A 26811-nucleotide genomic window follows, 5' to 3' on the forward strand; every position below is an offset into this window, starting at 1 on the left:
AATTCTTCACTGTGCTTGCATTTAAATGTCTTGTCTCCTTTATCTTTTTCTTTCAAATATACCGATTCTGTGAATTGATAAAACCAGAGTCAAATTTACCACAGCCTCTTTATATTGGTAACACATCCCAGGAAGCAGAAAACTTTTAAAATCAATTCCTAGAAAACTAAGTACAGTAGCCCCTACTGTGGTTTCTGAGGCACCCAGCTAGGCTGAATTTGTCTTTTTCTTTTTTCTTTATTTCTGGAAATTGCTTTCAAAATATGCTGGAAAGCATTATAGATGAAGCCTGATACCAGATTCCTCTTCTTTTGAAAAACAAACTGAAGCACAGTTAAACATATAATGGAAGATTCTCCAAAGATAAAAGAAACGGCCCTTAGAAGCTCTAATAGTGCTTTATATTTTCATTGTAGAGTGTGAGTTCGCATCTCCGTAGGGCCTCTAACTAAGTGAGAGAGGCAAGATGTGTATTAGTGTCTTTATGGGACAGATTAAGAAATAAAGGGATATCTAATCATAGATTAGCTGTGCTGGAGACAAAATAAGGGTTTTCTGTCTTATGGGCCATTGCTTTTTCCTTCAGTGCTTTGTCCAGGGGGATCACTGTTTTCCTGTCCCACGTAGATATCTATAGTGCCTTGAACTTGACTTTAAAGTGACTACTGGAAAGATTTATGGAATTCTTTCTGGTTCTTTATTTTTGGTCTTTCGGTTAGACTCAGACTCTGCCAACCCAGAACCAAATGAGGAGGGTGGGGCAGGTGGTGAGAAGTGAGAAGCTCCCCACCCTTCCCCACTCTGTCATTCTGGCTCATCACATGGCTTCCTTCTGTGAAAGCCCCAGCTTGGATCCTTCTCATATGATGATGCTTAGGGCTGCTTTAGAGCTCCTTCTACCCTGGGCTTCCCTGATAGCTCAGTTGGTAAAGAATCCACTTGCAATGCAGGAGACCCCGGTTCCATCCCTGGGTTGGGAAGATCTGTTGGAGAAGGGGTAGGCTACCCACTCCAGTATTCTTGGGCTTTCCTTGTGGTTCAGCTGGTAAAAAATCTGCCCGCAATGCGGGAGACCTAGGTTCGATCACTGGTTGGGAAGATCCCCTGGAGAAGGAGACCCTGGGTTCGATCCCTGGATTGGGAAGTATTCTGGCTTGGAGAATTCCGTGGACTGTATAGTCAGACATGACTAAGCCACTTTCACTTTCTTTGCCTTGCTTCTTTTTCTTCATCTAAAATCCCTAAGATTCCAAGATCGGGCAGCTGTCTGGTTGACTGGGATTGTTTTCTTTTCACTGTTCTGTTCCAGCCAGCTCTCCCAGTTACTTTCCTCTGCAGAGCACAAGGCCATTCCACACAGGGAGTCACTCTGTCCAGGGGAGCCTCTGACTTGGTACAGCGTGTCTCCTCTGCTGCTAAGATCTGGCTCTGCACCATCTTTCTGTATCCATTCTTGTTTTGTGACCTCTCCATCTCATAATCTATCAGCCAGACCTTCACTGACCTAAGATACAGTGATGCTTTGTCTGTTGGCTTCCACTCTATCCATCTGACCTTGCTTGTTTTTCCTGGGCTCATGTGTTCTCTAACTGGGACCAGTCTCTTTGCTACTGACTCTCAGACCTCTTCTAATCCTGAAGGCTCTGTACCCATCTGCTTCTCTAGACTCTTCACACTCCTTTCCTGTTGTCCAGAGCCCTTTATACCACTTGCTAGAACAGCACCTCAGGTCTGTGGAACCTTAAGGTTACAAGGCTTTTCTGTTAGTCTTAACAGAATAGTCCCCAAATTCTTCCCCTTACATGAAGAAAGGGAAAGTGGTTTTAGAGCACCAGTCAGGAAATCTTGAGTACTTATCTCAGAACTTCTTGCCTCTACTACATGCTTTAGAATAGCATTTTAGAATAGCATTGCAGGATGTCTTTCCAGAGAGGGCTGCACAAATGACTCAGGAAAACTGTATATTGTATTTTTCCTCTTGGAAATTTATGATGTACATTAACATATGAAAGACTCTTAAGAAGAACTGCAGTCAACATAACTTGTTTCAAGCCAAATAAGTTTGCTATTTCCCAGCCTATTTCAACATGGAATCTTCTGACATCAAAATCATCCTCATCAGATGTAACACTTAAGATCTTAAAAGACATTTGGGAAATGTTCCCACGGATACAGCGCACTATTCACATAGTGTTGTTTCTCTCCCTTAGGCTAGAACACTCTTTCTCCTCTTGTTTCTTTCCTTTCTCTCTCCTCTTCTCTCCAACCGCCCTAATCCCTTTTAGGAGAAGGACTGGTGAGATCACCGTGGTATGCACTTATTATATTGTAATCTAGTATTCTTCCTCGAGGGACCTGGTTTCTTTCTTTTTAGTTAGCATGCATCTTCCCTGGTCCCAATACTGTGTGATTCAGCCTTGTTCATTCTCTTTCAATCCTATATAGTGCTTAGGTCACTGTTGAGAACCTCCTACATATATCTGCAAAAATTATAATGAATAGATAAAATAATCCAGGATTCATATAGATATAGATGTATATACAGATATACACATGTATATATGCTGAATCAAAAAATATAGATACATTGTATTAGAAAAAACTTCCCACCCACGACTTCCTGCCTGTGTGAACCACCAGTCTGTTTTCTGTATAGTCTATAAGCTTGTTTTTTTTTTGTAGTTGTTAGGTTTTTGGTGGTTTTTTTTTTTTTTTATGATTCCACATGTAAGAGAGATCATACAGTATTTTTCTTCCTCTGACTTACTTCATTTAGCCTAATGCCCTCAAGGTCCATGCATGTTATCCCAAATGGCAAGATTTCATTCCTTGTTTTATGACTGAATAGTAAATAATGAGCATGTCTGCATGTGTGTGTGTGCACGTGTGTGTGCACATGTGCATGTGCCATAGTTGATCCGTTCATCTGTCAATGGACACGTAAGTTGTTTGTGTATCTTGGCTATTGTTAATGATGCTGCAGTGAACATGGGGTGTGTATATCTTTTGAGTTAGTGTTTTGTTTTTGGATAAATACCTAGAAGTGGATTTGCTTGGTCACATGATAGTTCTATTTTTAATTCTTGGAGGAACTTCCCCACTGTTTTCCTTAGTGGATACACAAATTTACATTCCCACCAGCACTCACAAAGGTTCCCTTTCCTTTGCATTCTTAACATTTGTTTTCTTATCTTTTTGATAATAGTCATTCCAGTAGATGTGAGGTGTTATCTCACTGTTTCTTTGCCTTTTCTGATTAATGATGCTGGGCATCCTGTTGGCCATCAGTATGTCTGTTCCTATGCTTTGCCCATTTTTCAATTGGATTGCTTCTCTTTTTCTGTTGAGTTGTATGAGTTCTTTATATATTTTGGATATTAACCCCTTATCAGCTATGTGATTTGAAAACATTTTCTCTCAATCATTTGGTTACCTTTTCATTTTGTTGATGATTTCCTTTGCTATACAGAGGCTTTTTAGTATGATGCAGCCCCACTTATTTATTTTTGCTTTTGTTGCTTTTGCTTTTGGTGTCAGATTCAGAAATCATTGCCAAGACTTATGTCAAGAAGCTTACCCTGTACATTTTCTTACAGGAGTTTATTGTTTCGGGTCTTCTGTTTCAGGTCTTGAATCCATTTTGAATTAATCTTTGTATATGGTGTAAGCTAATGGTCCAGTTTCATTCTTTTGCATGTGGCTGCCAGTTTCCCTAGCATCATTTACTGAAGACATTGTCCTTTCCTCATTGTATATTCTTGGCTCCTTTGTCACAAGTTAACTGACTATATATGTGTCGGTTTATTTCTGGGCTCTTTGTTCTACTGATTTTTGTGTCTGGTTTTATGCAAATACCATGCAGTTTTAATCATTACAGTTTCGTAATATAGTTTGAAACAGGAATTGTAATGCCTCCAGCTTTGTTCTTCTTTCTCAGGATTGCTTTGGCTGTTTGCATTTGTGTGTATGTGTGTGTGTGTGTGTGGTTCCATGAAAATTTTAGGATTATTCTGTTTCTTTGAAAATGTCATTGGAATTTTGATAGGGATTACATTGAATCTGTAGATTGCTTTGGGTAGTATGGACATTTGAACATCAATAATTTTTTCAATCCAGGATCACAGAGTATCTTCTCATTTGTGTCACTTTCAGCTTCTTTCATTAATGCCATATTGTTTTCAAATTTCACCTCCTTGGTTAAATTTATTCCTGGATACTTTATTCTTTTTGATGCAGTTGTAACTAGGATTGTTTTCTTTATTTCTCTTTCTGATGTTTTGTTATTAGTGCATAGAAATGTTACAGGTTTTTGTGTATTGATTTTGTATCCTGAAACTTTACTGAATTTGTTTATTACTTCTCTCATGTCATATATAAATAGTGATAGTTTTACTTCTTCCTTTCCAATTTGGATGTCTTCATTTCTTGTTCTTGCCTAATTGCTCTGGCTAAGACTTCCAATATTATGTTGAATAAAAATGGTGAGGGTAGACATCCTTGTCTTTCCTGTTCAAGATCTTAGACGAAAGGGTTTCAGTTCTTTACTGTTGAATAGGATGTTAGCTATTGTGTTGTCATATATGGCCGCTATTCTGTTGAAGTGTGTTCCCTTTATACCCACTTTATTGAGAGTTTTTTTTTAATCATAAATCAGTGTTGAATTTTATCCCACACTTAAGTGTGTTCCCCTTATAGCCACTTTATTGAGAGGTTTATTTTTTTTTATAAATCAACACTGGTATAAATCAGTGTTGAATTTTATCACATACTTTTTCTACATCTAGTGAGGTGAACATATGATTTTCACCCTTCTTTATATTAATGTATCAGATCACTTTGACTAATTTGAAGATGTTGAGCCATCCTTGCATCCATGGAATAAATCTTACTTCATTATGGTGTCTGATTCCTTTAACGTATGGTTGAATTTGGTTTGCTAATATTTTGTTTAGGGTTTTTGCATCTATATTTGTCAGGAATATTGGCTTTTAATTTTCTTCTCTTGTGTTGTCCTTGACTGATTTTGGTATCAGAGTAATCCTGGCCTCATAAGATCAGTTTGGAAGAAATCCCTCCTGTTTTTTGGAAGAGTATGGGAAGAATTCGTGTTAACTCTCCTTTGAGTATTTGATGAAATTTACCAGTGAAACTGTCTGGTCCTGGATTTTTGTTTGGTGAGAGGTTTCTACTGATTCAGCCTTCTAACTAGTCATCAAGCTGTTCAGATTTTACCTTATTCTTTAAAATGTATGGTTTGTCTTAGAACTTATGTCATGTTTTCCCTGACCATCTATCTCCTCTGTTCCCTCACTCATCATACGGTTGCACCTACCCTGTACTTGCAAAATACTTGGTACATATCTCTATTCTTTGGACCTACTACATGTTCTTACTGACTGTCTGTCTATCCCCTCATTATACCTTGAGCTTTTTGAGGACATTTTTTATTGCTAGTTCCTAATATATACTATAAATATCCTTAATGATTCATGGAAAAAATGATTAAATGAATGATTAATAGAGTGAGAAAGACTCAGGCCCTGCTATCTTCCACAGTATGCACTTGGCACCCAGGAGACGAATACATCCCTGCCTTGCCCGTCATGACTTAATCTTACCATCACCTCTTTGCTCTACTATTTCTCTCTTCCCTCTACTGTTTCTTCTCTTGCTCAAGCAGGTACAGAGAGCAGAAAAGCAAATCTGCTTCAATGGATAGACAACCAAGGAGTGGGAGGCCAGTGTCTTTTCCTTGTAGGCCGGTCCTATTTGTGTATGATTCCCCTAGAAGACCCTCGCTTGTTTCAGCATAGTGGGAACAGGAGTGAAAATGGGACAGACGTCCTCTCCTAAGAAGACTTAGACACTTTCTCTCGGCCAACAACTTAGAGTGCCAACAGTCTCCTCCAGTTCCTGATCTTCTGCTTACACTGGTTCTAATAATGGCACGGTGGAAACTGATCTGGTTCTGTGCCCGGTTAGCAAATTCTGTGGAGTTGTGTCTAGCAGTTGGCAGCTCTCTTTAGAATGTGGGGGTACCTTTGGGCTTTTGCTGCAATTCTGAGCTATAGGGAATGTCCCTTTCAGAATTCAAGTGTGTATATTTTCATCTAGAAAAAAGCCCAGCATGGAGTATAAACTCGTAGAGGCAGTGGCATTGTAAATGTGTGTTTTCTATAGTAGATATTGCTAAACTCACTGATTTATTAGAAATTTGGTGATTATAATATGCAGTATTTGGCCACAAAGCACTGAACTAAACCAAATCACTTTGCATCCTGATTTGTTATGACAAATACTTGGCTGTATCTTCAGCGACTCAGGTGAAACATTATGGAGTACATACCAGAACTCTGATCTTGCTTGACAGCTCTTGGCCCTCCATAGAGAACACAGGTTTAAATTACCTTGGACAAATACAAGTGAGAGAAGTTCTAGCTGACCCGACTAATTGGTCCAAGAATCAGCATAGTGATTACAGTCTGAAGTATGATACCATGTTTTCTTGCCAGCAGACTCATGAGGCCTAATACATGAAAGTTAGTTTCATTTTATTTCAATACTTTTACTGAGCACTCAAAAGAGTTCATTTCTTAAATTTGGAACATCCCTTTTGGAATTTCGTTTTGATGAAACATAGGCCATGAATGTTTGCTGGCTACTTACCTGTAGAGAGTTCCAGGTTATTGTCATTAATTTAAGTGCAATGTATTTAACTTCCAGGGTGAAAAGGAACAGCCTGTGTTTGCACTCACCGGCCTTCGATGGGGATCCTTCCGAGATGCTGGCGTCTCAGTTAGCAGGTAGAAGGGCTCTGGGTTAACCAGTGGTGGTTTTTAAACACCTTCTTACTCTGTCCCTGTCTTTGAGGTTTCAGTACACAGTGATCTCGGAATACATGCGGTGGGCCCAGTGGTTGAATTATGTATGACTAACAGAAGTGAAGTTTACATTCTGTGTGCAGAGAGGCTGGGGGAGGTCCCAGTTTCCTCCTGGCTGGCTCAGTGGTAGCTCAGGATGAGCAGCGTCCACCTCTCTTTCTAGGCATCGTATTTGACCGTGATGGGGGCCTAACTAGACCAGAGGGGCACGGGGTGTTGTCTCCTCCCTCAGCCTGCTTAGCTGGGTGCCAAGTGCAAGGCAACCACTGGGGCCACAGCCTCCTGGAGCTTTGACAGCCCTGGTTGGAAGACCCCCTTTCCCTCAAGAGGTGTTCTTTCTGAAGGCCTAGCGAATTCACCGACCCCAGGCCACCTCCTTCAGAGGAGGGAAAAAGGCAGAGACCTGGGAATGCTGGAAGGTGGACGAAACAGGCCTGCAGAGGAGGCGATTGAGGGCTGCTGGTGGCTTTTCATGGCAGCCTGCTTATTTTTGGAGAATTCATTGTGTAGCATAAAACTGCCGGCTCGGAAAGAGGATGTGCCCTGTGCTCTGTGCCGTGGAGAGGCCGCGTGGGCAAGGCTTCCTGAGGTGGGGCTGAAGGAGACAGGGCGTGAGGTTCGCGCCTAGCCTGTGGGCATTATTTTCTTTCTTTACCTCCTCTTGACAACATGCTTACAATTTGAGTGTAGTGTAAATGAATGATGATTGATCTCACACACAGCTTTTATCAAGAAAGCTTCCTTCACTTTGTAGGCATTCTCACCACATTTTCTTTACAGAAATTCCTCTCATTTGTCCCACATGGTTATCCCTGGTATTCACGTTCCTGACAGTGGACTGTCAAAGGAGAGAGACCACTGAGTTACATCACACACTGCGTTCTTTTGTTTGCAAGTATGCATGGTTATCTTCATTCCGAAAGTCATCTTGTATCTGATCTGTAATCTCACATGCCAGCAGTTTACCAAGAGGAATTGCTTAGTTTCCCCTGAGAAAGTCTGATGAGAGCAAATTGCTCTTTCTTTTTTTGTGGCCACACGATGTGCTATGTGGGATCTTCCCTGACCACGTGGGGTTCCTTGACCAGGGATGGACCCCATGCCCCCTACAGTAGAAGTGCAGAGTCCTAACCATTGGACCGCTGGGGAAGTCCTTCATTGCTTTCTGAGTGTATTGAGCACAAGTATAGGTCAGCCCTTGAGAAATATCACACACAGGCCCATATTCTGTTTGATTTCTGAGCATGGAATTTTAAAATGCTGGCTGTTATTGTACCTGGATTAGAACCATCCACTGAGTCGCTCTGTGTGTTATGGGAGAAACAGTGGGGGTGCAGGAAGCCATTTCCTAGCTGGTCTCACACAGGATCAGTTCAGAATAAAGTTATTTATTTATTTCTAAATCAGTTTAGAAAAAAACTGCCTTGGCTGGGATGTGTTTCTGTCTGGCTACCCAGGAAAGGAAGCAAAGCATTGAGTAAGCTTTCAAACAAAGTAACAGAAACAAAAACGTTAGATGATCAAAGCCGTCATTAATATGCTTACTGGGATAATAGTTAGAATGGTTCTGCTCTGCTCCTTGGATGGCTGAACTCCTTACTCTGGTGTTCAAGACCAACTTAAACCGTCATCATCCCTAATTACCGCGTTCTGTGCCTTTGTTTAAAGCTTTTGCTCTGGCAGTTACTCTAAGCGTTTCCTGTACTGTTACTCCTTGTCCTGCCTAGAATGATGTCCTTGCCTCTTTCCTGTGTCTACGTCCATCCCAGGTTTCTAGGTCTCAGGCCCTCACTTGGTTCTTATGTCATTTGTTGTACAGGTGTGGCTGCTCCAGTGATTTCAGGCCCGTAATGATTTCTTGCGCCCTCTTGACTTTCCTTAACAGTAAATAGTGATCAGTTTATACCATGTCATTGAAATATGTTTATTTGTCATTATCTATTATATTTGGGGGCCTTATCTTCTCAGAAGCCCGCAAAGGCAAGAATTTTTTACTGATTATATTGCTTCTGTTTCCTCCATATACCTGGTACGTGCTAAATGAATGCATATTGATTCGAATCGAATAGGGAGCGGTTAAGATACGCTGATAGATGAAAGAGAGACATTTTAAGAGAGAAGTCTACTCTATGCCACTTTTCTAAATCCAACCAGGCATCTTTTTCTCTTCAGTAGCTTTTAGGAATTTAGCAATATGAAGTAGACCCTCTTAACTCCCAGATTTCACATTTGCTATGTTGAAGCTGCATAGCATGAGTAATGCGAAATTATGCTGATTTACAGATTTTAATTGTATGTTTGTGTGTGAGAGAGAACGCGGTGTACAGCATGCAGCCATTTAGCTTACAAGTAATACGTCAGCACCCGCATCTACATCTCATTGTGGCTTTATCACTCTCCACTCATTCGGAATGTGAACTCATCTGTGTTCCATGGGGGAAAGTACATATTACAGTGATACCTGTGAATTTAGAGAGTCAAGGAGACTCTGATTATATATCTCATAAATTGCAAGGATTTAGCTGCTGTATAACTAATTACGTTCTGTTTGACGTGGTATTCAAATGCAGATTAAAAACTTACTGCAATACTTTTTTATGCTAAACCACAATCTCCATACCTCTAGAGCAGACACTTCTGGTAGAGGTGTAATTCTAATGTATTATCTGTCCTGAATGGTATCTAGCACATTGATAGTTTTTTTTAATATTCTAATCAGGTTTTTATTTTGCTCTTTCTCAGGTACTGGTACCTTGGGCCTCTAAAAACCAAAGCAGCCCACTTTTTCAGCACTCTTAAGGTAAATGCAGGCTACAGTATTGAAATTTGACCTCTGGTATTTTGTTATTCCTTTGTGATGTGTGTATTTGGAATTTTTAAAAGTTTCTTTCTATAGATGTATATGGCATGCTCCTAAAATGGGGCCTATTTACTTACACACAAATGCAGAAGGCATTCCTGTTTTGATACTTCTCATCTGCCAACTTATTCTCTATTACCAAGCCCATATTTAATTTCCTTTTAGTATTTCACTTCCCTTTGTCTGTTCACTTACCCAACAAACCTTGAACACAGTGACCTATATCTCATTAATTATTTGCAAGTGTGTCTATATTAGTATCTAGAAATGAAGACTTGTATTTGAATACACCTAATCATATAAGCTTGTGTGTAATATAGTAGGCTTCAAACAATGCTTTTGTGCTTTAAACTATGCTTAACTAGCCAAATATGTGTAGAGGTTGCTGCATTGGACAGTACAAGTATGAGACTGTTGCCATCATAAGAGAAATTTCTATCAGGCCATGCTGTTACAGGCTATACGAAGAAAAATATTGGCGTAGAGAAAAGCTCAACAATGTATGTTAATGAAAACGCTAATAGAAAAGTCATAGTTATCTTGTACTACATACCATGTTGAGCTTTTATGCACATGAAGGTAGTATATTTACATTTTGACCAATCTGAAAATTGGCAGATGAAATTTCAATGTAGGAAAGAGTTTGGTTCTATCTAATGTTAACATTCAGAGTATCGAATGAGTTTGAAATTAAAAAAGTAATGTATGTCCATTGCAAAACATTTGGAAAACATAGCTCCCTTTACTCAGAGCTATCCAGTTATTCATTAACAAAGCCATTAAAGTACTAGGGGTAACCAATCTATGTGATTACTGAAATGAACTTGGGGTGGTAGGGAGCAAGGACTTTCTATGCTTAAGGCAAACTGTGTGAGTAAAATGCATGACTGCTGTTGCTTGGAGGAATAATTTCATTGGTGGAGTATTCAGGAAGAAATAGAGTAGCTCCATATTTAAGTTGTAGAATCTGGGACCATATAAACTGTTTCTATCATTTCTACAGCAGACAGTGATTGCCTACCTATTGGGTGGTGAGCCCTGCTGTATAATTGGAATACTGGGTCAAATAAGACAGGTCTCACGCCCTCAAGAAGTGTTCACGTGCCGGGAGTGAGGGCCAGGTAAATCAGCAGTTTGGCAAGTGCTAGGAGAGAAATAGGGAAAGAATAAGATGGAAGCAGAGAGGAGGAGCATTTACCTCTGACTGAAGGTCAGGAGAGTCAGCCCAGAGAAGGTGACACTTCAGCCAAATTTTGAAAAAATACAGGACTAGATAAAGGGCATTCCAAGTGGAGGGGTCAGGATGTGTGGAGTCACAGAGGTGTCACATGGTCTTTAATTATGGCCAGAGCAGTGGAATGGCTTGCGGTCAGGACCGCTTACGGCACGTTTTGACGTGGGATCTGACCTTAATCATTAAAGCACTAGTGGGTTGCTGGATCTTAAGCAGGGGAATGTCAGGAGCAGGCTTTCACTTTGGAAAAAAATTGTTTGGCAGAAGTATGGACAAGAGACTGGACATCGGTGGTTACAGGCAAAGGCATCAGATAGAAGATTGTTAACACGATCCAGGTGAGGAGAGATGAGGTCTCGACAAGGTGGGAATAGTGAACATTGACCCCAGAGCATTGACTAAAGAGGTACAATCCTCAAAAGTCAGAAGGAGCATGGAGTATTCCCAGATTTCTGGTTTGAGGGGCTAGAGTTTGGTAACTAGAGTTTTCCATGAATGCTGATAATATTAGAGTTGGATCACGTTCGTGAAGAAAGGTGAAATTCTCAGTTTGGCACATATTGAGTTTAACATTACCAGTGGTACAGACCAGTGAAGTCATACAATTATGACTTAGATCTGGAATTCAGAGATATCTGGGCTGAAGAAATAGATTTAAATGTCGTAAGTGTATGAGTGGCATTGAGCTATGGGTTTGTTGAAGTTACTGTTGAGACTAGGTGGGCAGGAATAACCATCATTTTAAAGAGCCAGAAACGATGCCCAGAAAGTCCAGAGAGAGACTCTGGGAGGAAGTACTGACATAGAAGCCGATGAAAAAGAGAACTTCCAGAAGAGAGCGAGATTTTAAGAAGCAGCAGCAAAGAGCAAAATAAAGAGAGGAAAGTAAGGATCTATTGAATCTGGCAACCCCTGCAGGTTTTGTAACGTCTTAGGTGGAGGGGCCGAAGCCAAAGTGAAGAAGGTTCAGGAATAAACGGGAAGTAAAAACTGGAGGCAGCAGAGCCACTCCTTTAAGAAACTCAACTTTGAAGGAGAGGAGATGAAAAACAGCAGAAGGTACTGAGAAATACGGGTCCCTGGAGCATTCTGGTTTTGTTTTTTTTTTTTTTTGATTAGAGAGCTGTTCATGTGTTTATTCCCTGAAGCAAAAGTAAAAGCGAATGGGAGAGATTCCGTGACTGACTCGGCCGAGTCCGTGAGCAAGTGGAAGGGAGTGGGTCAAAGCCCTGGACTAGCCTTGGACAGGGGGAGGGGCACCTTCTTCCTTGAGACAGGAGAGCAATAAAACAGAGGTCCAGATGAAAACACATTCATAAGGAGGTGAGGCAGTTCTCCCTGATGTCCTTGTATTCTCTCTGAATGGCGGGAAGCAAGGCGATCTTTTGGAAACAAGGTGGGTGGGGAATTTGGAAGAAAGATGAAAATAGGAGGGTTTAGAAAGATTATCAAGTGACATAAAAGACCTTAGACCAAGAGCTTGTTGTGACGCGGTTGTTTTCCCTGTGTGAGTACTCAGCAGGAGGGTCTTATCTCCCCCTCTGATGATATTGAGCCACGATGTAGAAGTACAGACGCCTAGTGACACATTGATCCAGAACTGAGGCTTTTCGGGGCACATGTTAGAAAAGGAAGACGAGGGCCAGAAGCGATGGAAGGATGGTGCTGAAGACAAATGGAGTGGCCGGGAGCTGGGATTCTCTGAGAGCCCGGTGTGGTTAGGATCTTCAGGGGCCCCCAGTTCATAGCCCTCTCTTCCTCTTCTGACTTTGAACCAAGTTATGAAAACAAAATGCAGAAACAAAGCAGATGGAAATTGACATACCGGCTTTATCAGTGTCAGCAGGAGTGAAGGACACAGCGTGGATACGTGGTCACAATCTGATTTGCTCACGGTCCAAATTGAATTTCTCCACTGAAAAGACCTCCACCAGGACAGAGACTGCTAAGTAAGCCCACTGCATGAGGAATTAGTGGATGTGTGACTCCGCAGGACTCTGATCACTTCCAGAGAGAGAAGAGAAGAGGTTGGGTCTTTCTGGACTTGGGAGGAGTAAGAGATGGAGTGAGAGAAGTCAGAATTAATTGTTCCTCTTTTGTGATTCACCATGTGGAAACTTGAGAACAGTGGAGTAGTTCACCTGAGGGCCACTGGGCACAGAAATATCAACTAGAAGAATAAGGGAAGTGATTAGATACTGGGATACCAGGGCTTTAGACTTCTAAGATGGAGTAATTCTGGGTACTTATAAGGACCAGGATGTGGCCATGGAAATGGGTTGCTATGTAGGTTGGAGGCAATGTCAAGGGCTGAGAGGCTAGGGTATTATTTTAATAATCCTTGAGGACACTGATGAGACCCAGGATGGTACTGGACTCGGGATGCCAGGAAGAAAACAGATCTGGAGTGTGAGAATGATTACCTTTGAAAGCAGGAATGAGAAGCCTTGGGCTGGATTTCGAGGCCAAACCAGTGTAGCCTCTGAGTGGAACATGCTTCCTGAAGTGAAGGAAGTATGTGATGCAACTAGATTTCATCAGTCTCATGTTTGTGTCATCATCTCTAAATGAATGATAAATTTATGATGATGTGATTCTATGCTCGTTCATACTGAGAAACTCCGGGAGTTTATAATTGTGTTGCATGATAAACGTTTTTTTTTCCCTTCATTGAAAGGAGTGGCCTCAGACTCATCAAGCCTCGATCTCGTACACGGGACCTACAGAGAGACCTCCCAGTGAAGTGGAAGAGACCCCGCCGCGGCCCTCTTTGTACAGGAGAATTTTACGGAGGCTTGCGTCCTACTGGGCACAACCACAGGGAGGTGAGGAGCCTGGGGACTGGAGGTTGGAAAGCCCTGGGCAGCTCAGGACTGCCTGAGGCAGACCCTTCACCAGTGTCAGACCCTCCCAGAGTGGGGGAAGCCTGAACTCAGCCCTCGGTGTGCACAGCGCAGGCCCAGACCAGCAGCAGCAGCAATGTCCCATGAATGGGGACAGCCTGTGTCATTCCTGACTCCCAGCAACTCCCTCTTTCTCTCGCCAGCCTTTATGTTACTGTAGCTGCTTTTGTTGGGATGTCTGAGGCCTAGAGATTCCATTTTGAACCTGGCTCTTTATCCCGTGTATAAAAAGTATGAGATAAAGAAAATTAAGCCTGGGAGTCCACAGACGGGCTTGGGAGGCCATCTGAGCCGCAGGCAGCTGGCTGTGGGTGGCAGTGCTGAAATGTTCGTGGGAGATAACTGACCTGTATCGGATGCATTCACACAGCCCCGCAAGAGGTGAACCCAGAGGTCTGGAAGGAAGTGCAGCTGTCCACTCTTGAACTGTCCATCACAACCAGGAACAGTCAGCTTGACCTGGCAGTAAGTGTGCTTTTTTTTTTTTTAATTAGAAAAGCATTTCAGAAAAGTGACAAAGGCTACAAAGGCTGCACACTCTTCTAGTAACTTGGTGTTTTTATTTTTACCCTGTGGGGAGAGAGGGGTCAGGAACAAGAGGATGTGGGATGCATTTGAGGAATAGTAGCATGAGAAGAAACAGCTGAGTGAAGTGCCTAAAAGCTTATGGGGCTCTGGTCAAGTATCTGTCACCAAGCTTTCTGCCTTGAGGGAACCAAGGGCCTTTAGGAGTAGAGTTAGTCTACTCCTCTTTGTCATAGGAACCAAAAATTGAGAACTTTTACTTAAGTAAACATCTATTATTTTTGTGACTGTATTAAATATATAGATTTAGATCTCCAGGGAAAAAAACTATATATATATATATATATATATATATACACACACACATACTTATATAGATGTATGTGTGTGTATATATATATACACACACAAATATCTATATTTACATCTTTTGAGTCCAATCTATTGACATGGACTGTCCAGTATAGTAGCCACTAGTCACAGGTAGCTGTTTAAATTAATTACAAAATAAAATTTAAAACTCATTTCTCCTGCTACACGTCAAGTGCCATATGTGGCTGCTGCTGCTGCTGCTAAGTCGCTTCAGTCGTGTCCGACTCTGTGCGACCCCACAGACGGCAGCCCACCAGGCTCCGCCATCCCTGGGATTCTCCAGGCAAGAACACTGGAGTGGGTTGCCATTTCCTTCTCCAGTGCATGAAAGGGAAAAGTGAAAGTGAAGTTGCTCAGTCGTGTCCGACTCTTCACGACCCCATGGGCTGCAGCCCACCAGGCTCCTCCATCCATGGGATTTTCCAGGCAAGAGTACTGGAGTGGGGTGCCATTGCCTTCTCCGCCATATGTGGCTAGTAGCTGCCATATTGGAAATCACAAATATAAAATATTTCCACAGTGCAGAGAGTTCTCCTGGAGAGTGCTGATACAGACAATAACGCTAAAAAATATTCTGAAATAAATCAGAGGTTAGGAAACTGGTCTGCTACCTGTTTTACTACAGCCTGCAAGCCAGGAATTGATTTTAAGTTTTTAAGTGGTTGGAATAAAGTCAAAAAAGGAATTATATTTTGTGATAGGTGAAAAGTATACGGAACTCAAGTTTCAACATCCGTTAAGTGAAGTTTTACTGGAACAGAGCTGTGTTCATCCATATCCATGTTGTCTGTGGCCACTCTTGTGCTCCAGTGGCAGAGCTGAGTCATTGTGACCGAGACTGAATGGCCCAAAAGCCTAAAACATTTACTTTCTAACCATCCACAGTAAAGGCTTATTGACCCCTGGTCTAGAGGAAACCTTAGTAGTTGATGTTAATGAAGATGCCAGCAGGAAGGTCATTCTTAACCATGGACCAGTACTATGTTTAGCTTTTAAGTAAATCAAAGTAGTATGTTCACAATTGACCTGGTCAGTCTGAAAACTGGCACACGGAATTGAATGTATGGATGTAGCGTGGTGAGTAAGGGAGAGAAGTGCAGTGGGAACTTTGGTTCCAGTATTAATATTCAGAGTCTTGGGTTGCTTTCTAAATGTAAAACTAATGCATGTCTGTTGTATAACATTTAGATCACATAGCTCTTTTCACCTTCTAAATTGATTCCAGTTGGATTAAAAGGTTAAATGTAAAAAAAAAAAAAAAAACTATGAAAGTACTAGAGTGAAATCTTAAGTGATTATCAATATATACTTGGGAGGACAAGACTAACCTGGCACCTGAGGCAAAAATCATATTGACGCATTTATGTACTTCGAATAAAGAAGAAATAAAAATGTTCATGAAAATTGGGAAAAATATTAGGATGTGATTGACCCGGAATTAATAGCTTTCCTTTATACTAAACTGTTACACTAACCAGTAAGAGATGAGCAAAGGATTCATATAAACAACAGGCAGAAGACAAAAATAGAAATTCACAAAGGAAATAAACATAAAAAAAAAAAATCGCTGGTATTTACTACATGATAAGCACTGTCCTAAGAATTTTACCTAGTGTCAGCGCATGTATTCATCATAACCGTACTATCAGGTGGGTATAACGTCTATCTTAATGTCATAAGTAAAGAAAAAAATGCTTAATATCAAAGAAATACAAATTAAAATCATAAATATTGAATGGGAGTAAATTAAAAATCATGCTAGTGTTCAGTGTGGGTGGGGAGATGGGCTGTCAGGTATTTTTGGAGGGAAGAGAGCTCAGACCACCCTTTCTCCATGGCATTGTGGTGGTATATATGAAGCATCTGAAATACAAGCATACCACTGGCCCTGTTAAGCATATTTCTAAAAATTTATCCATCAAAAATAATCAGATACAGAAAGACAATCCCTTATTTCTTACATAATGGGATTCTGGAAATGTTGGTGAAAGTAAATGTATTAAGGTTAAAAAATACTCTGTTAAAAAGAAAGATAAGATTTCTAATTATGCATTTCCTTTATACCCAGTCTCTGATGATATATATTTCCAGTGTTTTGTCCATGTTCTTTAACCTTGTTCTTTGCTCTGATGATTGAATACCGGTGAATGGATTGAGTTCAGCAAGTAGGTGATTGTGGCTCGAGATTAGCTGCATTCAGAATGCCGAAAGCTTTTTATCTTTGTGCCAATTATAAAAGTATATGATCCTGTGCTGCTTATCACTGGCAGCAGTGCATTCATTTTCTTTTATTCCAAAACCTCTTTGTAAAAATAAAAGCGAATTCAATAAAATATTCAAAGACAATGAAGCTGCCATGTAATAGCTCAAAATGTTCATTTATCATTTAAAAAAAAAGTCCATTCAGAGTCTGAAAGAAGCTTTAGGGGTGTGGAATGTTTGAAAATTAGGATCTCTTGTAGAGCTATGTTCACTGTATTTATCATGGCAGAATACATGAAACAAACTAATCAGGCAGCTGATTAAATAGATTTTGATGTGTTTAGTTGCTCAGTCATGTCCAACTCTGTACAACCCCATGGATTGCAACCCCCAGGCTCCTCTGTCCATGGAATTTGAATACTGGAGTGGGTTACTACTTCCTACTCCAATAGATTTTTGGTACATGTATTTAAAATGTTCTCTACCAACACGGAAAGATGTTCATTGTATATTGAAATGAAAAACCAGGTTAATATGATTTGCATCAAATGACTCCATATATATGTTAAAAAGAAATACTCCCACCTCTAATTGAGTTTTGTGAATGATAGATAGGGTGAATGTGAATGATAGATAGATAGATATTGTGAAACTCTAATTTTATCTTCCTTCTATATAGAAAGCCAGTTGTCCAAGCATCATTTATTGAAATGTGCCCCACCCCTCCGCCTCCCACTGATCTGCAGTAAACCTGTCATACATCAAGAATTTGTATACATGGAGGTGTTCCTAAGTCTACTCTGTTGCTTTATTTTTCTATATTTGTACTAGTACTATGCTTGTCTTAATTATTAGTTTTAGAGTAAGTCCGTCTGTTTTTCTTCTTAAAGGATTTCTTGGCTATTCTTGACTCTTTGACTTCAATAAATCTCTTAGAATGTTTAAGTTCTACATAAATATCTGTTATAAAATCGATCAGGATTCCATTGAACCTGTAGATCAATTTGAGGAGAAATGACATTTTCTACAACATTGACTCTTCTGTCATATAAACATGGCATATCTCTTCATTTATTTAGGCTTTTAATGTCTTTCAGTGAAGTTTTATAGTTTTCTTTAACATTCTGTCTTGTTGGGTAGATTCCTGGTTATCTTAATTTCTGACGTTGTTGTAAATAGTGTCTTTTAAAATGTCATTTTTTAACTGATTTAGTAGATGGTCATGTAATTGACTTTTTTATATTGATGCTGTACCAGCAACCTACAATTCTTTTCATGTTTGTGGATTCCTTTAGATTTTCAATAGATTCAGTCATACCAACTGCAAATGGTACAGTCGATATAATTTTTTTCCTTTCAAATACTTAACCTTATAACCTTTTGCCTTCTCACATTAGCTAGGACCTCAATACTGGGTTGAACAGAAGCAGTATTGGCAGGAGTCCTTGTCTCATTCCTAAAGTAGAGAAAAAGGCTTTACTGCTTCATTCTTGAATTTGATGGTTTTTTTTTAATAGATACCCTTTATCAGCTTAAGGAAGTTCCCTTCCATTCCTATCCTAGTTTGCCAAGAGTTTTTATCATGAGTGGTTATATAATTTTATCAAGTACCTTTTCAGCCACTACTGAGATAAGGCTTTCTCACTGAATTTGTCATATTACAATACATTGACTTCCACACTTGCACGCTTTACAAAAGTCAAATCCTAGACTCGTATATATATCCACTTATCCCTTTTGATGTCTAATATACATTTCAGTCTTGGCATGTCCTGAGCTCCTGATCTTCCCTCCCACCCCTTGAAAACTGCCTTAGTCTCGCTCTTCCTCCAGCGCAGCTGATTGTAATTCCATTCTTTTAGGTGTTCAGGCCAAACATCTTGGATACTCCTTGTCCACACCTGAAACCTCCGAGGAAATCCTAGTGGCCACACCTTCTGCTAATGAATATTGCCAACACGTCACAGTCTCCACTGCCAGCTGTTCCAAGCCAGGGTCATATTTTAGCCCAATTATTACAATAGGTTCCTAAGTGGTCTCCCTGCCCCTTTCCTTCTCCTCTAAACACAGTAGCCAGAGAGATCCCTTAAAAAAAAAAAAAAAAGCACATTATATTTCTCTGCTTAAGACCTTCCAGTGGCTTTTTGCTTCACTCAGCCTAATGGCCAGCTTCCTGTAGGGCTGTCCAGTGTCCGTTCTCTCTGATTTCACCTCCTCTTGTCTCCTTTTCCCACTCTGCTCCAGCCGTGCCAGCTCCGTGCTGTTGTCTCCCAGTCAGACCTGCTCCCACCGAAGGCTCCCTGCCCTGCCAGTGTCCTTTGTGTGGACTGCGCATCCCTAGACCAGTGGTTCTCAAAGTGTGGGCCTTATATCAGCAGCAGTAGCATCACTTGGGACCTTTTAACAATGAAGATTCTTGGGACCCACCCCAGATCTATCGCACTATAAGCTCTGAGAATGGGGCCGAGTCTGAATTTAACAGCCACTCTGGTGACAGTTCTTAAAGACTGCCCTGGGTTGCCACAGTTCCTGCACCTTCTTCAGGTGTTTGCTTAGAGGTTACCTTGTCAATGAGGCATACCTGGACTCCTCTTTAAAAATGCCGCCAACATCACCTTTTATCTCACTTTTATAATGTACTCATAATACTTCTAATATACTCTACACCATTTATGCTAATATACATACTCTCCAGCTTACTATTTTTATACTGATATACTCTAGCATACTTCTAATATACGTGATCATTTATTATTTTATTATGGTTGTGTTTTGCTCATCCCTTTCACTGTCTCCGGTAGAATGTAGGTTCTTTGAAGGCAGAAATGTTTGTGTTTCTGGTTCATTGACGGGACTCTAGCACTTAGAAAAGCTCATGGTACAAAGATGACAATAAGTTGTTTAGTAAGAGGTGGCCTTAGAGCAGAGTTATCCCTCTGTGTTTTGTAATTTCTGGTTGAGATGTAAAGTTGTACTTTGGTTGAGCCCTTTAATCTTAGGCAAAGGCTGACAGCTCGCAGAGGCCTGGGGATGACCCTGGGGCTATGAATTTTGAACCTTTCCAAAAAGAACAAAATTCTATTTGAAGCAGACCCAGAAGGATTGGGATTGATTTATAGAAGGCCAGATTGTATTGCTTGCTACCAACTGGTAGTAAATTTCGGGGGTGGCCAAAGAACCAAGTCTGTTTTTTTATAGCCACTTCCTTGTAGCTTAGTTCTTCCAGGATATTCTTTGGTTGGGAATGCAGGATTTCAAAAACATTTGTTGTTGTTTAGTCACTGAGTCATAGCCCACTCTTTTTGCGACCCCTTGGACTGTAGCCCGCCAGGCTCCTCTGTCCATGGGATTTCCCAGGCAAGAATACTAGAGAGGGTTGCCATTTCCTCCTTCAAGGAATCTTCCCAACCCAGGGCTTGAACCTACAACTCCTGCATTAAAAACACTTCCATTCCATGTCATAAATGGATTGCTGCTCTTCAACTCTGGTCACTCACCAAGTCTGCATGTAGAGAGTTTAAAAAAAAAAAAATCCAGATACTTCTCCACACCAAGAAGCCAATCAAGCTGGTGTGGTGTGATGCTGACATATAGTGAGGATGGAGACTTGCTGGGAGAGAGGCTTGCCAGGGAGGGGACCCTCGAGACTGTAACAATTGTGATTATCAGCAAGCGACAGAACTTGACCAACCTCCAAACCTGAGTTTTTACCTAGCTTATGTATATAGTAAAAAAAAAAAAAAGCAAGCAAGCAATGGAGATGAATTTTATGGTATGTAAATTATGCTTCAGTAAAGGTCTTAATGTAAAAAGAAAGAAGAAGGACTGAAAATATATTCAGGATTAAGTCATTGAAAGTCAAGTCCCTTCTGTAATACACGGCTCCAACCACGACCCTCCAAGGCTAAGGGCAACAGGCTCCATAGGCCAAAATTCAGAGCATTAACGTTAGTTTTCCTAACTTTTCAGAGCAAAGAAGACTTTATGAACATCTGCATGGAACCCAACACCATCAGCAAAGGAGACTTCATCACTGTAGGGTAAGTGGACTGGGGTGTGTAGGCAGCGAGGCTTTAAGTGGTTTGTATTCCCAGACTTTACCAATCCGAGTGCCCACAAAGTCCAAAGCAGAGATCCCACTGAAGACTTGCGTGGTTTGGGAACTGTAGCACCCTTTTGTTTTGGGGGTTGGCATGCGTAGTGCACGTCTCCTGCTTTGGCCTTCCCCTTGCATTTTGGGAAAAGCAGAGTTTGGCAGCTGTCTTGGTCTTTCGACTGAAACGACAGGAGTCAGTGTAGCATGGTGTCCTGCCCAGAATTCTGGCCTCAGGGTCAGAACTACTGGGTACAAATCTTGACTTTGCCACTCACTGGCTTCAGAATCCTTTACCTTCCCTGAGTCCTGGAGTGGAATAACATGATTGCCTGTCTCTCTCAGGGTTGTTTTTGAGTCTCATTTGAGGGACTGTGTGGGCAAAGTCTCTATCGGCGTGAAGTACTTCACAGCACTGGTTACCATTCATGTCAGCTCACCTTACCTCTTCCCAGGGCATTAATGAAAAGGTATTGGGTATTGAGTACGTTGGACATTTTCCAGACTGTTTTCCCTTTTCCACTACAAAAGACCCTCCTAAGTCCTGTCTGATTTGTTAAGCTGTACCTCTGCCAGAGTTTTATTGGTTAAGGATGCTCTCAGCCTTCTGCCAGACTTCAGAGCAACTGAGAAGGCTGTGTGTTACCATGCCAACTGGAATCTGCTCCATTTTTTTCTGAACTCTGTCTCAGAGCTCCCTCTCGCGCCCACGTAAGGATTAGACATTGCTGTTGCAGCGGCCGGGTCTCCATGGCTACCTCATTCTCTGTGCCAGCACCAGCAGCACAATGTCTTTGCTCAGTTTGTGGTGTTCTTGCCTTGGGTACCGATTCTTCAGATGCTGAATAGGTGCTTCTGCAGCCTTTGATTTACTTGCTGTAACTATAGTAAAAGGGAGAAAGGGAAAAAGTCTGTCTTTTCCTAGGAAGGGTCCAGAAGCTACACAGTGTCCCACAAAGCCTGTGGGAACAGCTGTATTCGAATCTCCTTCATAGTGCTGACATCCAAAACCAGAAAGAAAAACTGATGATATTGCTTAAATTAGACGAAGTCATGATGGTTGCTGTCATCATCTGCAGCAGCAGCAATAACATAGTTTCCTTTTGGTCTCTCCAGGAAGTGAAATCAAGTCATGTCTGCTTCCTTTGAGTATCTGATTAGAACACTGTCAAGTTGCTTTAGAAAACCGATGATGTTTCATCGAAAGAATTACCGTTGTTAATTGATGATAAAGTGAAATGAAAGTCGCTCAGTCATGTCCGACTCTTTGCAGCCCCATGGACTATCTAGTCCATGGAATTACTATACAGTCCAGGCCAGAATACTGGAGTCGGTAGCCTTTCCTTTCTCTAGGGGATCTTCTCAACCTAGGGTTTGAACCCAGGTCTCCCGCACTGCAGGTGGATTCTTTACCAGCTGAGCCACCAGGGAAGCCCAAGAATACTGGAGTGGGTAGCCTATCCCTTCTTCAGCAATTAGTGATAAAGACAGACTAATTTTCTTAGATTAGCTTTTACCCATTTCCCACTGACTCCGACTAGTTGCAGCGTGTATATACATGAGGGTGTGTGTGTGTATAGAGAGGCTAATAGTTTTATTCCAAAGCCATGTAGTCAAGGTCAAGATGCAGTATTCTAAGTAGACTGTTTATGTCAATACAGAGAATCATACAAAAGCTGCTAAGGTTGGTTGTTCATATAAATCCATCTAGTTTAAATTAGAATAAAAAATTTTCTCTTTCAAGTAATAGACTCACAAGAAGTACCAAATATCAAAAGTGTTCATTTCATTCCGATTTTTAAACTTGGGATTTTTAAATAGCCCAAGAATTAGGTATACATGGAACTACTTAAAGATCAGTTGAGAAAAATCAGTCTTCATGCACAGTTCTCTGCAATAAATAAACCTTCTCAATCTAGAATGTATCTCAACACTAAGCAAGAAGCACTGGGGGAAAAATTATTCACAGAACCCCATGGTTCAAGAGACCGTGAGTTCCTGTCTGTGATTTTACCCAAAGACATGCAGAACTTGCTTTGTTCTGGCAGTCGAATGCAGTTGCCAGCACTGGTTTCCAAGGTTGCTTTTTCCTGTACCAACAGAAGTAAAAAGGTGAGAGACCCCAGGCTGCATGTTGAGGGCACCGAGTGTCTCCAAGCCAGCCGCTGCACGTTGCTTCTTACAGAGGTGAGTGGGGGTGAGCTGCCCCACAGCTTGTGGTCTTTTCCTCTTTGGTCTTCCTTTCTGGTTTTTTTCTCCCTCCTTCCTATTAACAGACCCTTCCCTAGGTACCTCATACATGCTGAGTGCTGTGCCAGGCTCTGGGTTATATTAAGGGAGAACTGAAAAGATGGCAGAAAAGCCCCTTCTGCACGAGTTTAGAGTTTGGCTCCTGAAGACTTCCAGTGTTGTCAAGCCAAGGTTCTGTGAAGTGATCCTTCAATCTCCTGAGCTTTTATTTTTCTGAATGTAAATTATGCGAATGGTTACTATAACAACCCACAGAATTCTCCAGTTTGCAAATGTTCCTAGTGAATTCTAGCCTCACATTTTTAAAAAATGATCTGGAAGCGTTTTCAGGATGGCAGTAATTTTTCTGTACCGGGAAATGCCAAGCTATGTGGAATAACCTATAAGTGGGGAAAAAACTTACTACAGATGGCCTCTGAAGACTTGGCTGTTAAACTAAGGTGGTCAAAAAGGACTGTAGGTAAAACAGAAGGTGTCCCCACAGTGGCTGGCACCATAGTTTCAACACAGCAAATGCTGAATTAAACGCATGAGTTATGGAAGGGTTTTCTAGAATTTGTAATATTAATGGTGCTATATACCTTAGGTGTAAAGGTAAGTGAGTCCTAAAGAACAACCATGAAAATAATTCATCAAGTGGCTGTAATGGCTTTCCTAAGAGAACTGGCTGTGTTGCTCACTTTTCATTTGGGCAAGATTAGGGCCAAGAAGGACATATACATCTTATGTGAATTCCTTAAAGATATGACAGGACCCCATCTTTCAATAAGCATTTGAAAATGATAACCTTGTTTCACAAATCCCAAAATACTCTGGGAGGAGGCAGAGGCCACTTAAACCTTTGTCATGGTGGTGAAGTGAGGTGAAAATCGCTCAGTCATGTCTGACTTTCTGCGACCCCATGGACTATACAGTCCATGGAATTCTCCAGGCCAGAATACTGGAGTGGGTATGCTTTCCCTTCGCCAGGGGATCTTCCCAACCCAGGGATTGAATCCAGGTCTCCCGCATTGCAGGCGGATTCTTTACCAACCGAGCTATGAGGGAAGCCCCCCCTATTTCCAGACCCAACCCTGTGTCTGACACAGGCACTGAAATTTCTTTTTAAAGAACATTAAGCTAAATCCTCAGAGAGGATGCGGTTTTCCCTAACAACCTGCCCAGATGCTCAGAGTGATGACGAATCCCAGCCAGCTGTGGGCGCGAGCTGTTCTGAGAGTCCTCTGCCCCCAACCCCCACCCTTCCTCCGCACAGGGCACAGGGGGCGCCTTCAGCATCGACAGTGAGGAGTACGAAGCGATGCCCGTGGAGGTGAAGCTGCTCCCCAGGAAACTGCAGTTCTTCTGTGACCCTCGTAAGAGGGAGCAGCTGCTGCAGAGCCCGGCCCAGTGAGCGGGCGGCAGGTGGGCGCCCGAGACTGCACTTTAGGCCACCCCGGGACCAAAAGGGAACCGAGGCCTCCCCTGTCCCCCGCAGTGTTGTCAGAGGACCCCAAGGGCCGGTTCACGGCAAGTAGCACCCCACCCCCCACCCCCCTCTCAGTGCTTCCCAGCTTTGCAGCCAGCTTCCCCGCAGCGCATGCTCGACTCCGCTGTGATGGCCCGGTCCCTCCTGAAGACCGCTTGTCCTAAGACTAGTTCCAGGAAATCCCCACCCGCAGTGGCCGGAGAAGGGCTCGACCTCGACAGCGCCCCCTGGTGGGGAGCAGGATCCTCCTCTTCGCTGGGTCCCGCGGCCGCCCTGGGTCTTCCTGGGAAGCAAGCCACCTGCTTTCCCGCCCCTCTGCCCGTTCCCAGGCCCTTCCACGGGTGCTGCGACTTGGTGAGCTCCGACTCCGCTTCTTTCAGTTTACTCTGCCCAAGCAAACAACACAGGGGGAAGTGTGTCCCTCTTCAGCCATGGCTGAAATACTGTCAAATACTCTTTCCCCACCCCTCCACCCCTCCGTCCTGCTTCGGAAATGTCGGTTTGCACGAGAACCACCTAGGGTGCATGTTGAAAACTGACTGAGTTGGGGCCCATCCCGAATCTAGTAACTCGGTCTGGAGTGGGGAGCCCAGGAATCTGCACGTTTTAAAAGGCGGCCACCCTCCCCTGTTGGTTCTGCTAGGAGAGGTCCCCCGAACTGAATGGGACGGTCCTGTAAAGCCGTGGTCCACACACACTGTTATTCTGCTCATGTACGTCCTGAAAGTATTTTGAAAAATTATGTAACCCTTTGCAGTTTTAAGTTGACAGCTAAAATTTTTCATGGGAAGTTAGTTGCCAAAGTACATACTTTCTAGTGTCATGTAAATATTGGTATTTTAAAATAAAACTGTTACATCATTCTTTTAAACATTTTCAGTGTAATTGAGATACACAATTTGACACTCATCATCCATTTACAAAAATAAACTAGTAAGTTGTTTAGTCATTGAAAAATGCTGATTTTTCTTATATGTGTATTTCCATACCACTTTCTGCAAAGAATGCTATCATAATGTAATGTTTTTATGCTTGAAATTTTTTTTATTGGATCTTCTTGCCAACAAAAAATATAAATGGAAATAACCTTTTTTAGTTCAAGTGTCAACTCACAAGAGAATAAATGTTATAAATTATTGAAATGCAATTGATATTATAAATTTTTGAAAATTAAAAGTTAACATTTTATTAGAATGCTCTTTATCCTGAGTTGACTTATTGAAAAACACCTTTGTTTTTTTGGTTTAACTCAAGTTGTTGTTTTTGTATTTTTATTTTATATAGTAGTATGGTTGATTAGAGGGTTGTTTCAGGTGTACAGCGAAGTGATTCGGTTATGCATATATGTGTATCTATTTTTTTTTAATTCTTTTTCCATTAGGTTATTACAGAGTGTTGAGCAGAGTTCCCAACCAACATTAGGTCCTTGTTGGTTATCTATTTTAAATATAGCAGTGTGTACATGTCGAGCCCAAATGCCTAATCTATCCTCCCCACCCACCTTGCTGGTAACAGTAAGTATAGTTCTCTCAGTCTGTGGGTCTGTGTTTTGTATATAAGTTCATTTGTATTTTAAGTTGTTTCATATGATATCTGTCTTTGTTTGACTTATTTCACTTAGTATGATAATCTCCAGGTCCATCCATGTCGCTGCAAATGGTATTATTTCATTCTTTTTTAACGGGTAATAATCCTACTGTCTGTACCACACCTTCTTTTACCCATTCATCTGTCCACAGACAGTCGGGTTGCTTCCATGTCTCGGCTACGGGAAGCAGCGCCGCAGCGAACACTGGGCTGCACATATCCTTTCCAACCACGTTTGTCTTCAGATATTCGCCCGAGAATGGGATTGTAGGATCATGCGATAGCTCTATCTTTAGTTTCTTAAGGAACCTCCATACTGTTCTCCACAGTGGCTATACCAATCTGCATGTCTTCTTTTAGGTCTCCTCCCTATTTTTTGAGTCACATGAGCTGTTTATAAATTTTGAAGATTAATCTCTTGTTGTTCACATCATTT

General features: G+C 41.6%; 1 protein-coding gene across 7 annotated transcripts in view; it reads left to right on the forward strand.

Annotated features, from left to right (window-relative positions):
* The window catches only part of AGK (acylglycerol kinase), a 91951-nt gene extending 66206 nt beyond the window's left edge, over positions 1 to 25745 (forward strand). For 3 of the 7 annotated variants that reach the window (XM_081534355.1, XM_081534356.1, XM_081534357.1), the window contains 8 exons: positions 6724 to 6803; positions 9624 to 9681; positions 13653 to 13800; positions 14249 to 14343; positions 20947 to 21017; positions 23173 to 23257; positions 24576 to 24724; positions 24864 to 25745. In XM_081534355.1, the coding sequence (XP_081390481.1) occupies positions 6724 to 6803; positions 9624 to 9681; positions 13653 to 13800; positions 14249 to 14343; positions 20947 to 21017; positions 23173 to 23257; positions 24576 to 24713 (675 nt within the window). In that variant the 3' untranslated portion in view covers positions 24714 to 24724; positions 24864 to 25745. Of the gene's footprint in view, positions 1 to 6723; positions 6804 to 9623; positions 9682 to 13652; positions 13801 to 14248; positions 14344 to 20946; positions 21018 to 23172; positions 23258 to 23358 lie in introns of all 7 variants that reach the window. The other 4 variants (XM_081534354.1, XM_081534353.1, XM_081534358.1 and 1 more) reach the window with 2 other exon arrangements.
* The last annotated feature ends 1066 nt before the right edge of the window (positions 25746 to 26811 follow it).

The sequence above is a fragment of the Giraffa tippelskirchi genome, chromosome 10 (genome assembly GCF_054371585.1).
Source record: "Giraffa tippelskirchi isolate mGirTip1 chromosome 10, T2T-mGirTip1v1.2.pri, whole genome shotgun sequence".
Classification (NCBI taxonomy): Eukaryota; Metazoa; Chordata; class Mammalia; order Artiodactyla; family Giraffidae; genus Giraffa; species Giraffa tippelskirchi.